A 16,266-nucleotide genomic window follows, 5' to 3' on the forward strand; every position below is an offset into this window, starting at 1 on the left:
GGTTTCGCATGTTGGCCAGGCTAGTCTCAAACTCCTGGGCTCAAGCAATCCACCTGCCTTGGCCTCCCAAAGTGCTAGGATTACAGGCGTGAGCCACCATGCCTGGCCGCTGCTATTTTTCTTAATGAAAGAGGAAATATACAGAATTGACATTAAGATTAAATGCAGGAAAAATTGATTCAGTAAACATTTTATGGTAATTTCCCCAAGTTTTAGCAAATCAGTAGTTTATAGTAACCAAATCTTAACACACACTTTTATTATTACAACTATATTAACATAATTTATTTTCTATTCGGGAGGTACCATATCTGAATTAAAGTACAAGTCCTATCTTAATGGAGAAAATTGATTGCTGAAGCAAAAAGGTACAGAACAAACCATTCAATTTCAATGGTCACATTGTGAAGAAGCTTACCACTCATTTAATTTGACCAAAAATGCTATTATTGAAGATAATGACATAATCCTAGTATATCCCTGAGTAACAGCAGATAAGGATTTAAGGTTGAGGACATTCCCCAAATGCTCTTTCCTCTTGAGTTCTTCTATTTCCCATATGCATCCCAAATGCCAGATAAGGCTAGCATGAAAAGTTAAACCTTTTGCACCCAACATAGCCAAAGCAGGCACCCATATCCACACAAAACTTACCATCATACTACTGCCCTGTTCCTCATTTGCCTCATGAATAATAGTGCTTAAATGGCCAAGGCAGTTCAAATTTTCTGCTATCATTTGTGCTGAAGTCTCCCTATGAGATGAAAGAACAAAGCCTTTTCAAACTCAGGAAAAGGGCATATGAATTTCCTCTACTTTCTAGTCTTCTAGGTTAGCATGATCACTAGCCTTCCTGTAACCCAGTACCCCAGTGCAGTTGACTCCTGTAGTCTTTAGTTTCCTCATCCCTCCCTACAGAGGCAGAGTCCTGTTAGGACCAGGCTGCTGCCTCTACCTCTACCTAACTCTAATGATAAGAAGTCCACTATAACTCCAATCTGACTTTCCTCTGAAACGTAAGAGGCACTTACGTACAACTTGTTTTTCCCCTGAAAATGTAACTAGGGAGGAAAAAATCCTTTTGGCAAAGACAGATGAAATACTTCTTTTTGTTTCTAAATACTTCTCTTTCCTTAAAAGTAGTAAAAACACTAGCATGCATACTTCACAGACACAAATGTAGGGGAGAAGAGAGAAAAGTAAAATCTGTTCTGTAGAGATCACAGAAAGTGAAAAACTCATTAGAAACTACAGATGATAGCAATGAAACGAAACAAGCAAGCTGATTCCCGAGGACAGCAAAAGAAAACAGTGTGGTGGGGGAGCTACCCAGAACCAAGAAGTATCCCTGGAAGTTCACATTTGAAGGCAGTGCTGATTGTGGTTTCTACCTTCATGCTTTCCTCTTCTATATGGCCTCTATCTTCTCCCTTTGCCAATCCTCAGTCCCCTAACAAGAGTCCATTTTAGGCCATGGATGATAGCCACTATTAGCTTAGAATGACATTCTGATTCAGCTCTTATCCAACAGATGGATAAGAAATTATGGATTTCTTATATGATGGATAAAATTATGGTCAAACAGTTCCCAATCCTTGGTAGTTAAGTACCACAGGTACATTATAATTGAAATCAATTTTCTTATACAATGTATTCTGGCTGGACATGGTGGCTCATGCCTGTAATTCCAGCACTTTTGGAGGCCGAGGCAGGTGGATTACTTGAGGTCAGGAGTTCGAGACCAGCCTGGCCAACATGGTGAAACTCCATCTTTACTAAAATACAAAAATTAGCCAGGTATGGTGGCACGCGCCTGTAATCCCAGCTACTCGGGAAGCTGAGGCAGGAGAACTGCTTGAATCTGGGAGGCGGAGGTTGCAATGAGCCAAGACTGTGCCACTGCACTCCAGCCTGGGCGACAGAGTGAGACTCCATCTCAAAACAAAATATAATGTGTCCCTTCTAGAAAATACATTGAAAATATCTGTCAGATATACTTTTGCAAACAACCACACTTCAAATTGGAAATTACCTGTAATGTGGTGACATTTGTAAACATTAACATCCGCTAAAAAACTTAAATGCCTTTAATAAAGGCAAAAAAGTAAGTAAAGTATTAAATTTTACTTCCTTCAACTCTGATTACTGGAGTATTTTGTAAAGTCTATATATTTAATTATAGCCTGTGCTACAGTTGTAGGTGTACTGCATTGGGCCACATGTATAATGACCCCAAGATATATACCCTGGAACTTGCTTTCTTTAAAAAAATAAAATACCTGATATCAGCTTGCCTTCCTGCCATGTGCTTTTCTCTCATAAAAGTAGAGTACAGAATGTGCAACTGCATGACCTCCTGAGCAGTGATGTAACATGGCTGCTCTTCTGCAAAACTAATTATGGGCAGAGCTTCCAGGAAATGCTGGTGCTGTAGAGGTCTCCATGAGTTGTGAGAAAAGCGACAATACACAAGCTAGCAAAGAGCCACTGGCTTTGGATACGGCACATCTTAAGCTGAGAAAATAACAGAAATGGATAGTCATTCAGCTTTTAGCAAAAGAGTAGGAATTAATAAAATATAGGGCTTGGAATTTGAGTTCTTGCAAAACTGATTTAAAACACTGAAAAAAGTCTAATCTTAGAAATACAAAGTTATAAAATAGATCTCAAAAATTTATTAGAAGGGTAATCAAGGATCCCCAAAATGATAAATGCAAAATGATAGCATAATTTCTCATAAACTGTTAATGAAGGAGTAAGGTTTGAGTAAAAGAAAGTAATAAGCCAATAAAAGAAAGGACTTAGAACTTGGACTGAGCTAATAATAAGCAACATTTGCTGAACATATTTCCCAAGCACTTTATATACATTGTCTAATCAATTTCCACAGCAGTTCTATGAGACATTCCTGTTTTACAGGTGAGGAAATATGAACATCAAAAAAGTCAAGTAAGTTGCCTAAGATTATTACAAAGGGATAGTCAGGACTCAACCCTGGTCTGAAGGCACAGAAGACTACCTTAACAACTACTGCTTCATTCCTATACCACTGCTATGAAAACACAGCTATCTATTGTTACAAAGTAAACCCACCCATCTTGAGGAGTTACCACACATGACAGAGAATGATCATGTTCTGCTGAAGTCGGGGGCAGCCATGCTGATGCCTGAGGGGTTACTGCACCTTCTAGACTGGATCCTACAAGGGACCGGGCAGAACTCTGTGTCTGAAGGAAAAGAAAAAAACATCAAAAGATTACAGGCAAGCATCTCTGTTGATTCACACAATTTCTTACCATATTCCTAAGATTTACATTTCTGTTACTACTTATATGCACAACCAGAGTATTTCAGTACAAAACTATTCCCACCTTTACACGCCATTAGTAACCTGTCCTTGGACCCTTTCTTCATTGACTAAAACCAAATATATCCACTCATCTTATACCATTTTAGTTGAAGAAAAAAAAAACCCAGTTGAAAAGATGGTCAATTTCATTATCTAGGCAGGTACATCTATCCCCAAGTTGGGTTGGAATACCACAGTAGTCAAGGGCTAAGAGGAGTATAACAACAGAGAAATTGGAAAGGAGAGATGATAATAAGTCCTGCATCTCAATTGCTAGTTTGGACACCAAGCAAGGAACATGGATGTCATCCCAATGCAAAATATACATGTCTTCAAGAGGGCCCACCTCATGCTGATAAAAATCCCCTTTGCAAGGAATAATAGCAACTCAATGTCACATTAAATAATTCATTAATAATTACTTACACAGGCAATTTTAAGGAGATGCCATATTTCTTTCTGCCTTTTTCCCTGCATGAACATGACAGTATTGTCAGCTTCTTTGATATTACTGAGGGCCACTTCCACCTTAGGGAGTAGATCAATAATCTTCTGCTTACAGCCCAACAACTTGCTGGAGAGATTAAATCAGTGTCAGACACTTACACATGCCCCAAGACTGTACACCATATTCCCAAAACCCAGCTGAGGAAATGAACCACAATCAGCATCAGATTTAATGACTTATCTCCACAGTAATGCATACAAAAGGACACATAAATGCAGATAGCTATGGCCAAGCTACCCAAGGTACTTTCAGAATTCTTCCTGGGTAAGTATACTTTACCAAAGAGGGCTTTTGTACTTTGAGAGGAACAAGATAAACATATCCTGGTTTTTCAGTAGGAAATGAAGCAATTTTCCTACCTCAAATGACCAAACAGCTCCTTGAGCACACGGTCCTGACTCTGCACAGTGTGCACAATGATTTTCACCATCTCTGTGCTGTCACTGTAGGAGTGATCTATAAAAGACATCAGTCAGTGGATACAACCTTTCTTCTGTAACATATCAGCCTCCAAACAAAAAATTCCTCAAAAATCCCTGAAACTCTGAAACTAATTTTAATTAATAAACATCTCCATTTAAATTAAAAATTGGGTTAAGATAAAAGATATAAAGATTACCTATAAATAAAATCTAGTTATATATAAAAAATAAAGTTTGCATATGTATAATGTATATATAAATTTATCAGTAAGAGACCTTAGTTGCCTGTGCTTGAGAAGAATAGTCTTGGCTATCTTTAACCCATACTAACCCAAGCCCCAGACACAAATGCAGCCTCTGGCCAAGGGAACAATTTTTCTTGGATGATTAACCACATATTTAGAAACAGTAGGACAATTCATCAAACTTTCATTGCCTAAAGGAAGGAGGCCCTTGAACTAGGTTGCTTGGAATTTCATGTTTATCCATCTGTTTACAGCCCAGAAAATCTTTGAAAAAAGCTCACTGAAACCAACTAGTAAAGGGACCTGTAGACATCCTGAAAGTTCCATCTGAGGGCAGTATGACATCTTAAAGCCAACTGGCAGCAGCCAGATACCCTCAAATGGGATGGCTGTTGGTCACAATGAGTTCTACAGTTTAAAATGTGACCTCAATTTGAAAAAAAAAAAAATCATTAATTGTTATATTTCAGAAAATGGCTAAAGGAGTTGAAAGTTGCTCATGCATCATGCTGTTATTTTCTTTGGACAATAATTAAGCCTAAATGCAATAATAATAATATATGCTACTCTCTGCTTATAATTTTCCCATTTAATCCTCACAGCAGTCCTGTGAGAAGACTACTTTTGTTACCCCCATTTTACCAAAAAGGAAATGATGAGCATCAAAGGAGGTTTAAAAAACGTTGTGTCCTTTGTTATCACTCCAAATACTTCTCCCATAGCCCAACTTTATTCCCCACACATCTCTGTTGTCTCCTCCTCACCAACAATAAAATGCAAGGCTCCAAAAAGGTTCTTCTCCAAACAGCATTCCTTCCTAAATACCATGGACCAAGCCAAGAGCTTTCTCATATAACTAGCTCCTTAAGATAGTGAAAGCCCTCAGAACTTTAGCCTTCTCCAGCATAATGAAGAAAGCTGGTTTTAACCATTTCAGATGAACAAGAGATTCAAGTCAACTCTAAGCTAGAAAAGACAATAGAGGCCACAAGTCAAGTGTGATTATATAATAGGCCCCAATGACGGACACAATCTTGTTACAGTTTGTCACTCAAGGTGACACTCAAAGAAGCTACCTGGGTAGCAGTTTATTTCTGAGCTTCATGATATGTTGACAGGGCTACCTCAAAGTTTTAAAAAATATAACCTAAACAAATGCTATCACTGCATATCTGTGGTATCTGATTCACTAGCCAGAAGACTGGGAGTCAGAATGTTTTTTTGGTGTTTTTTTTTTTGAGATGGAGTCTAGCTCTGTCACCCAGGCTGGAGTGCAGTGATACAATCTCGGTTCACTGCAACCTCCGCCTCCCTGGTTCAAGCGATTCTCCTGCCTCAGCCTCCAGAGTAGCTGGGATTACAGGCATGTGCCACCACGCCTGGCCCAGAAATATTGATTAAAGAAAAAGAATTGGACTTGCTCTATTTGAAATCTTAGATTTTAATATTTTACTCTAGCTACAACTTCTATCACTTAAATCACTATTTTGTTAACATTTCAACCTTTTTATCCTCTTATTCCATCAGCAAAATCCTAACCTTGGATTAATCCAACCATCTGCTCTATCAGTTCCTGTATCCAAGCTACTAAATTATCAACAAAAAATTAATATTACTGTTCACTATTTGTCACTGCTAATTCACAGGTTTTTCATTTCTGCTCTGGGTACTTTTTTTTTTTTTTTTTAAGAGAAAAGGTCTTGCTCTGTCAACCCAGGTTGAAGTGCAGTAGTGTAATCTTGGCTCACTGCAGCCTTGACCTCCTGGGCCTCAAGCGATCCTGCTACTTCAGCCTCCCAAGTAGCTGGGACTACAGGCATACACTACCACACCCAGCCTTTTAAAAATTTCATTATTTTTTTGTAGAGACGGGGTCTCACTATGTTGCCCAGACTAGTCTCAAACTGTTGGCCTCAAACGATCCTCCTGCCTTGGCCTCCCAAAGCACTAGTATCACAGGTATGAGCCACCTGGCCTGGATTCTTAATGTATGTTTTGGGTCAGCAACATCTTCCACTGCACACAGTGGCTTTTAGAAGTCTTTAGCACCCTATTCAAATCTATGAGGTCATCACCGCTTCCATTTCAGTTAACCTCACTTACCACTGCAGGATAAGAGGCCATAAGGCAGTAAGACCCTGATCTTCCAACCTCTACTCCCAAAAAAGTATCTATCCACACTCATTCTCTTTCCAATATCAATAGTATCAAGGCTAATCCCTCCTACTGTTCTTTGGAGCCAATCTCTCAACTTGTTCAGGGACCTCCCTCTCCACAGGCTTTTTTGGCCCTGAGCATATGTTCTGAGAAGTGCATCATTGGGCACTTTCGTCACTGTGTGAATACTTACACAAACCCTGATGGTACAGCCTGCTATACACTTAAGCTGTATGGTATAGCCTTTTGACAATAGGCTACATACCTGTTCAGCAAGTGACTGTACTGAATACTGTAGGCAACTGTAACACAATGGTAAGTATTTGTGCATGTAAACATAGAAAATACATAGTAAAAATACAGTAGTATAATCTTATGGGACTACCATAGTATACACAATTTGTTGTTAACCAAAATGTCATCATGTGGCACCTCATGTTTAAGTCTTCCTTCTGAGAAGTGACCTCCCTTGACTCTACATCTCCTTTTAGCTACTCACCCACCTCTCTTCTTTCCTGAGCAGCCAAGCTTCTGAGAATTGTCTAGATAAGCAGTTCTCAAACTTTTTTGTCTCAGGACACCTTTACACTAGAAAATTCTTGAGAACCCCAAAGGGTTTTTCAGGAATTAAACAGAAATTTAAAAATACTCGTGTCTTAATTCATTTAAAAGTAACAAACCTATTGCCCACGAACATGTTTTTATTAAAAACAAACAAAAAAACCTATATTTAGGTTTTCTCTCTCTCCTATATTTAGGTTTTCTCTCTCCTGAAACTCTACACTCCAGTCATACTGCATTTCCTCAGACATGCTAAGTGCTATACATATATGTCTTTACACAGTATACTCATATCTATGAGAGCCACCTCCTTTCACTGGTTACTGCTACTTGAGATACTTGGAAGCCTGAAGTGGAAGGATCACTTGAACCCAGGGAGTCCAAGGCCAGCCTGGTCAACATAGCAAGAGCCCACCTCTAAAAACAAAAAACAAAAAACGATATTTTCTAAAACAAAAAAATTTTAGTGAGAACACTTGCACTGTTTTACATTTTTGCAAACCTTTCTGATATCACCACTGATCTCATCAGAAAAGTTTTTAAGTACAGAGAAGCTGTCAAATTCAAGCTGGTAAATACAAGTTTTCTAAAATTATTTTTGCTTGAAACATGGAATTTTATCATTGACAACATATACTGTTTTTTTCCCTTAAAGTAATAAGTGTGCTATACTTTTTATTTTCATTTAATTTCTTAGAAATTATCTCACGTATGCAAATCTGAATAATCATAGTTTGCCTGACAGTTGCTCTTCCAAGTAAAAATGGTGTCTTCCCTGAAAGAGGCCAGACAACTAGCAAAGTAAACAATTACTGAAGTGGTTTTCCTTAAGACAACCATCATACTTCATTGTATAGAAGAAACACTTTATGAGTACTTCCCATTTCATCACACAAAATATTAAAAACCCATACTCAAGGGTTGAGATTTAAATAAAATAATATTTTTACTGCTTTATCAAGGACATTTGTAAGTGAAACTGTCATTTTTTAAAAACTGTGAATGCATGGCGGTAAAAAATATAACTGCTACTAGCACAGTTTGGCGCTAGTGCCTTGATTCATACTAAGGTGCAAGCCATTTTATGTGGCACCATCAGTGAAAATGTCAACATGGTGAAAAATGCAAATAACATCTTATTATGAAAATGGTTCTAACCTCACAGACTGTCTGACAAAGTTTCAAGGATTCTCACAGGTCCATACGCCACATTTTGAGAACTGCTGGTCAGATTAAACTGAATAGATTTCAGTAAAATAAAAGCAGTATAAGAGGAGATAATGTTCTTTTTTAAATGTGAAAATAGTATATGAAATACAATTTCACATGTATATTAATTTGCATGTGTTGCTACGTGTCTACAAATTTTAAAGTGTAAAATTATATCTTTTTTTAACATATGCATTTAAGTATAATGCACATTAGGGCACAGACTTTATTTCTTCTGTTACCCTTCAAAACAAATTTTTAACTAAATGATAATATCTTGCAGGTACATAATAGTTTATAGTTTTCAAAGCATTTTCACAAACATCCTCTTAAATACACTGTCACAATATACTCACTGAGTAGGAAAGCTAGGTTTCAACCCCATTTTGCAGAAGAAGGAAATGGGAAACGGAGATTTGCCTGAGGTAACGGTCAGTAAATTACTCAATCTAGAATTCAAGCCTTCTGATTCCCCATCCAGTACTCTTTCCAGCAGACCTTGCTCAGTATTTAGCAGATGTTCAACTGGAATTGTTTTGCCAACAAAACAAGTCATCAGTGACCAGTGCAGATGAAGGCATTATTTTCAAAGCAATCTGCTTTGGCCTAGAACAGCACAGGCCTTCCCTCTAACCATTCCATACCTGAACCCACTGCCTCAAATTCTTTCCAACCTCTCTAATATTTTTTTGTTTTGTTTTGAGACAGAATCTTGCTCTGTCACCCAGGCTGGAGTGCAGTGGTGCGATCTTGGCTCACTGCAACCTCCTCTTCCCAGGTTCAAGTGATTCTCCTGCCTCATCCTCCCAAGTAGCTGGGATTACAGGCACATGCCACCATGTCCAGCTAACTTTTCTATTTTTAGTAGAGATGGGGTTTCACCATGTTGGCCAAGCTGGTTTTGAACTCCTGACCTCAGGTGATCTACCCACCTTGGCCTCCCAAAGTGCTGGGATTACAGACATGAGCCACCACAACCGGCCCAACCTCTCTAATCTTAAGCAACACTTATTTTTTCCATCTTTCTAAACATTTTCTTGCTGTTTTTTCCTCTTTGAGTTCCTTTTTTCTGTCTTCCATTCTTTCTTTTCACGTCCCCTTCTAAAATTTTTCTACCTCACTTTCTCTGTTACTTTCTCTTTTTAATCTCCTAAATTCTCACAATCTTAAAGCTTATTATACCATGTCTTAATGGCAATACCAAAACTGGAATTTATTCTGCAGCTTTAAGAAAATTTTTAACTTAAAAATGTTAGATCCCCCACATTTGTTAGGCTAGTGATAGTTACCTAAAATGCCTTCAAGCACTGTGATAGAAGTGTCTTACCTGAAGGTCTGTGTTTTAACTGCTTATATAGATCAATGGCACGCTGTTCCCTGTAAAAGAGAAAACATGCTCTGATAAGTGAAGGTAATTTAATGACTTCAATAATCTACAACTTGAAACAATATTTTATTTGAATAATAAACCCATTTTAAAGCAAGTTCATATTGCCAACGAGTATTTCACAGAGCATTGTATTGAGTAATAAGAACTATACAAGTTCTTAAAATGCAAAGTTTAATATAGTTCATATCTATTCTGATCTACCATGGGGACATCTCTGCACCACAGACACTTAAACAGACAAAAATTATGACCTATAATTCGAGAAAATATCTGAAGTTTTCAATCCAGAACTTTAATTCAGAAAAAATTTCAAGGTTTTAGGGCATTTAAGAGTCAATACCTTGGACCAGAGGTACAATAAGTAGGGAATAGTTTGTAACTTAGTTATACTTGGAAAATTCTTAACACTCATATGAAATAAATGCTTTTATTAAAAACCAAAAAAGGCCAACCCAAAGAATTATTTCCAAAGTTTCCTGTGACTAAGAAAAAGCTTCCATTTTAAATATAATGCCAATATATTTGGGGAAAGGAAAACTATAGAAAAGAACCACATAGAGGTTTAATTTCCCAGATGTAAGCAGAAAGAATACAAAATATTACAGATGTCAAGACCAACAACACAAGTGCATCCTTACAGAGATTCCATCAAGTCTCCCTGACGTCTTCCATAGGGGCTCTTCTGTAGCTCCATGATTTCAGCATGCAAAGACATAATCTGATCCTCCAGGTATCCAATGACACCAACCTAAAATATGATGAAAATACAAAGGAAATGAAAGGCTTACCACTATATCACAGGAAACAAAATTCAGATCCTAAGGATACAGAATGACTTGTTGCTTCATTAGAGAACTAAATAATATAATATGAAACACTGATTTTGTTAAAGCCTTTCTATTCTTCAGATTCTGACACTTAATCTTTCACATAAGAACATACTTAGTCTTCTCTCTTTTCTCTCCTGACAATAAACTACTAGTATTTGCTTTTACCTCCAGAGAAGCAAAAAGCTACAACAGGTATCAACTAACAAGAAAGAAAAAGGACCACCAAAACCATTGGTATTACTTGTATCTTGGCTCTATGATTTTGATTGCTTCCTGGTCCCCACTGCCTTGAATAGGGACACAAAAAGATAAAGAACTTGGATTTCCCACCCCAGGATACCATGGGTATCCCCACCCACATCCTCAGGGTAAGTACTGACATTAAGGAGTGTAATAACTTAGGACCATGGACAAATGTACAGGATAAGGGGAAAAAATCTGCCACCTAGAGAATGATCTATACCTAGGGACACCATATAATTTATTGTCCAAACCGGCATAATTTTGAGAGTGAAAGGGACTACTACTGATAATTATGGCAAGACATTAAGTATAAACTGGGACAGTCCCAGGTAAACCGGGATGTGCAGCCATCCTATCTAAACCAGTCACAAATTAATAGTGACACCTACCGTTACTGACTCCCATTTAATCTTCATAACCCTACTAGAAAAGAAATTGTCCCCATAATATGGAAACTAGCTGGATGTGGTGGCTCACGCCTATAATCCCAGCTCTATGGGAGGCTGAGGTGGGAGGATTGCTTAAGCCCAGGAGTTTGATACAAGCCTGGGCAACATAGTGAGACCCCGTCTCTACAAAAAATGTAAAAGTTAGCCAGGCATGGTGGTGCACCTCTTGTCCCAGCTACACAGGAGGCCAAGATGGGAGGACTGCTTGAGCCTGGGAAGTCAAGGCTGCAGTGAGCTTTGATCATGCCACTACACTCCAACCTGGGCAACAGAGTGAGACCCTGTTTCAAAAAATAAATAAATAAAGGAAACTGAAGCTCAGTGAGGCACTAGGTAATTTTCCCAAAGCCCTTGTTTTTAATCACTATGATACCTCCCTCTTTATATACAAAGCATCTACTAGAATTTTGTCTGAATTTCAGGAATGACATGAAAAATGCTCTTTATATACCAAAACCAAAGATAGTTTCTAATGGAGACATCAAGAATTAATAAGTATACAGAATGACGTCAATGATTTTACCTCAGCATAGTGGATGGCCTTTTCTTCCATTTCTTTCCATGCTTTTAGCATTTTTTCTGAAGCTAAAAGAAAAGTCTAAATTGGTTATCTCAGAAATAGCCATATCTTTAATTAGTGGCTGCCTGCCTCCTTGCCATATCAACATCAAAGATGTGTTATGAGTTGAATTGTGGCCCCCCCAAAAGATACGTGGAATTCTTAACCCCTAATACCTCAGAATGGGACCTATTTGGAAATAAGGTCATTACAGAAGTAATTTGACAAATTAATACTCATACTGGAATGGTCTGGGCCCTTAATCCAGTACGACCAGTGTACTTAGAAGAGACACAGGATACAGATACACAGGGGAGAATGCTCTGTGACAATGGAGACAGATTGAGGTGCTGCAACTGTAAGCCAAGGAATGCCAATGATGGCTAGCAGACCATAAGAAGCTAGAGAGAAACAAGGAAAGATTCTTCTCTACAGATTTCAGAGAAAACATGGCCCTGCCAACACCTCAATTTTGGACTTTTAGCCTCCAGGGCTGTGAGACAGTAAGTTTCTATTGCTTAAGCCACTCAGTTCATGGGATTTTGTTATGGAACCCTTAGGAAATGAATACAGATGACTGTTTTCTTAAAAATATATATATTTATACCAGTGTGCAGATGGGTGGATAAAGGAGAAAACAACAACAAAAAAATTTTTTTGAGGTAGAGTCTCACTCTGTTACCCAGGCTGGAGTGCAGTGGCATGATCTCGGCTCACCGCAACCTCTATCTCCGGGGCTCAAGCAATCCTCCCACCTTAGCCTCCTGAATAGCTGAGGTGTGCACCACCATGCCCGGCTAATTTTTGCATTTTTTGTAGAGATGGGGTTCTACCCCATGTTGCCCAGGTTAGTCTTGAATTCCTGAGCTCAAGGGATCCACCTGCTTTGGCCTCCCAAAGTGTTGGGATTACAGGCGTGAGTCACCACACCTGGCCAGAAAAGAAATTTAATACTTGAATATGATTTTTAAAAATTAAATACTATAAAAGGATATAAACAGAAAAGACTCTCTCTTCCTCCCCTCTACCATCCACCTCAAGGGACCTTACTATGATTATTTGTTACATAGACACATAGCCTACTCCCTCACAAGTGAAAATATCTGTATACTCTTTATTTTTTCCCACAATTTAAAACTGTCAACTAAAGACTTAGGTGATCTTTTAATAAAAGCACATATAGATCTACCTAATTTTTCTTTAACAATTGTACAATAAGCCTTTGACAAGTCTAAGATATTTTAATGAAATAATTATGTTTTATCACTCACCAGAATGTCAATAATATACAAATAGAAATAAAATATCAATAATATACAAATAGAAATAAAATATCAATAATATTAATAAAACCAGTTCTGGAGAGTAAATCCATTCACCCAACTGGACACTATTGATTGTTTACTCTGAGATACACATAGCTTGCTCAGGACAAGTGTACAAACAGTATTTGTTTCCTAAAAAGGATTTGTTTTACAAAAGAAAACAGAAATGCTGGTAGTATGACTCCTTCGATTTACTCATATTTTAACTCTGTTTTTTTACACTTCCTTAGTACATCTGAAGGAGATAAGCATGGAGTCAAATATTGAAAATTTGGAGACTGTATGCACTAAAAAATAGTAGGACTCCACAGTAGATGGTTTGAAAAAAACATAGCCTTAGAATATTTGTGTCATTATTTACAGAAAAGTAAGTAGTTTAAGACTCCCCTGGTTGTCTTAGTCCATTTGGACTACTATAACAAAATATCATAGACTAAGTGCCATAAAAACAACAGAAATTTATTTCTTATAGTTCTGGAGGCTGGGAAGTCCAAGAACAAGGCAGATTTGAGGGCCTGCTTTCTGGTTCCTAGATGACCATCTTCTTGCTCTGTCCTCACATGCAGAAGGGATGAGGGATCTCATTCAGGTCTCTTTTGTAAGAGCATTAATCCCAAACATGAAGGCTCCACTCTCATGACCTAATCACTTCCCAAAGGCTCCACCTACCAACACCTTCACCTTCAGGGTCAGAATTTCAACATATGTATTTTGGGGGGGATACATTCAGTCCACAGCACTGGCTAAGAAGTCCAGATTTTGTATTTATTTTAAAATCAGGTTTGAAATTCAAGATTATTAAATCGCACCTGTATTTTTTTAGAGCTAAATAATTTTAGCCCAATTGTGAAACTAAATTGCTCAACTAAGCAAATTTAAAAAAAGAGGTAACATTCAAAATAAACATGGTTTATGGTAATTTAAGTTGTCCTGTCTCTTGTTCTAATGTGAAGGTAAGTAAAACAACTGGCTGAGTTAAGAAGGCAAAATAACAGATGGCTTCAAGAAACCAGATGCTCCTTTCAAATACATTACACAGACACTTACATATCCCATACGTCATCTGCTCACTGTATCTCTCCAAGTCAAGCTGAATGCTTTTGTGAAAAAACTCCAATTTAGCTTTCAGTTGTTGTGATGCTGAGATCAAAGTGTTCTTCATTTTTGTTAAGTTAGCATTATATCTAAGAAGACTTAACCTAAACCACAGCAAGAAAAAAAAGAAAAAGAAAAAAGATATTATCAGCATTCAGAAACATTGAACAATAATGTAAAAACATAAACTGCCACAAGGCCAAAGCCTAAGTTTCTATTATCAATCTATGAAAAATAACTGATCTCTAGAATCTGATCTCTAAAGACTTCCTGCCTATAATATTCTGTGATAAACAATCTTTTCATACTAGGACTGTATGGGAATTATTACCCTCAAGCCATTACAATAGAATGGTCTCAGTCCATTAGTAAGAATTCTACAAGTTTATCAGAACATTACACTTCAAATTGGCCCAGTATGTTACTATTACATGCAATATTGATTAGTGAAAACCGGCAAGATTAATTCTTGAATATATGATGCACATTGCATTGTGCTTATAAACAACAGAATCCGCTTACATTGCTGCCCTTTGTCCCTGAAAGAGCCTGCTATAGTCTTCTTTTAGTCCAGACACATAGTGCACTGCTTCAGCCCACACTTTACGCAGCTGTATAATTGGAAGCTGTATTTTGCTGTCCTGTACTATATACAAGAAGATGAGAAAAAGGGCAAGGGAGTTAGTTACTTTTGAGGATTTTAGAAGTTGATTTATCATTCTCTGTGATTTCCTGTCCACACAAACAGGATTCCCATAGATGCTAGAAACTGATGCTAAAAGAACCACTTGTTTTCATTTAATTCAGTTCAATATACATTTACAGAGCACCTGCAATACTTAAGCCCTGCTCCACATACAAGGGGGGAAAAAATGAATGACACAATCACTACACTCACAGAGCTTGAGATTATTCCTGTATCTGTCTTTTTTGCTTGCTTTTCTGCAACCTGGAATACTCTTTTTCTCTCTGCTAATCCAAATTATTTCTTTCAAGTTCTAAATCAAGTCCCATCTCCTCTGAGTCTTTCCTACCTCTGAATAATAAATTTCATATCCTGGACCAACAATCCAGGTTTAAGAATACACACAAGCACCAGGTGTGATGGCTCATGCCTGTAATCCCAGCACTTTGGGAGGCCAAGGCGGGCAGATCCCTTGAGGTCAGGAGTTCAAGACCAGCCTGGCCAAAACGGAGAAACCCTGTCTCTACTAAAAATGCAAAAATTAGCTGGGTGTGGTGGTGTGCGCCTATAATCCCAGCTACTCGGGAGGCTGAGACAGGAGAATTGCTTGTACCCGGGAGGTGGAGGTTGCAGTGAGCCAAGACTGTGCCATTGCACTCTAGCCTGGGCGACAAGAGTGAAACTCCATCTCAAAAAAAAAAAAAAAAGGCAAATTTCAGCAGAGGGATATCTTACAAAATACTTGACTAGTATTCCTCAGAACTGCCAAGGTCATCAAAAACAAGGACTATTTGAAGTCTGAGAAAATGTCACAGCAAAGAGGAGCTAAAGAGACATGACAACTAAATGTAATGTGTTCTAAGATGAGATCTTACAACAGAAAAAGGATATTAGGTAAAAATGAAGGAAATATGAATCAAGTATGGGCTTCAATTAATAATATATGGGTTCATTAAATGTAACAAATACATCATACTAATGTAAAATAGATTTTTTTTTACTTTTTAATATTTTTAAATATTTTATGTTTTTTATTTATTTTTTTGAGAAAGGTCTCACTCTTACCCAGGCTGAAGTGCAGTGGTGTGACATTGGCTCACTGCAACCTCCACCTCCCAGGTAAAATGTTAACAATAGGAAAAACTACGTGCGTGAGTGAGGGGAGTTATATGAGAACTCTGTACTATCTGCCCAATTTTTTGGCAAATCTAAAACCATTCTTAAAAAAAAAAAGTCCAT

General features: G+C 37.7%; 1 protein-coding gene across 4 annotated transcripts in view; it reads right to left on the reverse strand.

Moving 5' to 3' along the window:
• CHUK (component of inhibitor of nuclear factor kappa B kinase complex) overlaps positions 1-16,266 on the reverse strand; it is a 40,790-nt gene that overhangs the window by 1,847 nt on the left and 22,677 nt on the right. The window contains exons 12-21 of one of the 4 annotated variants that reach the window (XR_008510215.2): positions 14,865-14,988; positions 14,295-14,446; positions 11,887-11,948; positions 10,480-10,589; positions 9,779-9,828; positions 4,217-4,313; positions 3,776-3,923; positions 3,111-3,227; positions 2,280-2,514; positions 655-754 (exon numbers count right to left, since the gene is read on the reverse strand). Coding sequence is in view for 2 of the 4 variants with exons in the window: in XM_024253204.3 (XP_024108972.1) it covers positions 655-754; positions 3,094-3,227; positions 3,776-3,923; positions 4,217-4,313; positions 9,779-9,828; positions 10,480-10,589; positions 11,887-11,948; positions 14,295-14,446; positions 14,865-14,988 (977 nt within the window). In the remaining 2 variants the exon portion in view is untranslated. Of the gene's footprint in view, positions 1-654; positions 755-2,279; positions 2,515-3,093; positions 3,228-3,775; positions 3,924-4,216; positions 4,314-9,778; positions 9,829-10,479; positions 10,590-11,886; positions 11,949-14,294; positions 14,447-14,864; positions 14,989-16,266 lie in introns of all 4 variants that reach the window. The other 3 variants (XR_008510214.2, XM_024253204.3, XM_024253205.3) reach the window with 3 other exon arrangements.

Source organism: Pongo abelii, chromosome 8 (assembly GCF_028885655.2).
Source record: "Pongo abelii isolate AG06213 chromosome 8, NHGRI_mPonAbe1-v2.0_pri, whole genome shotgun sequence".
NCBI lineage: Eukaryota > Metazoa > Chordata > Mammalia > Primates > Hominidae > Pongo > Pongo abelii.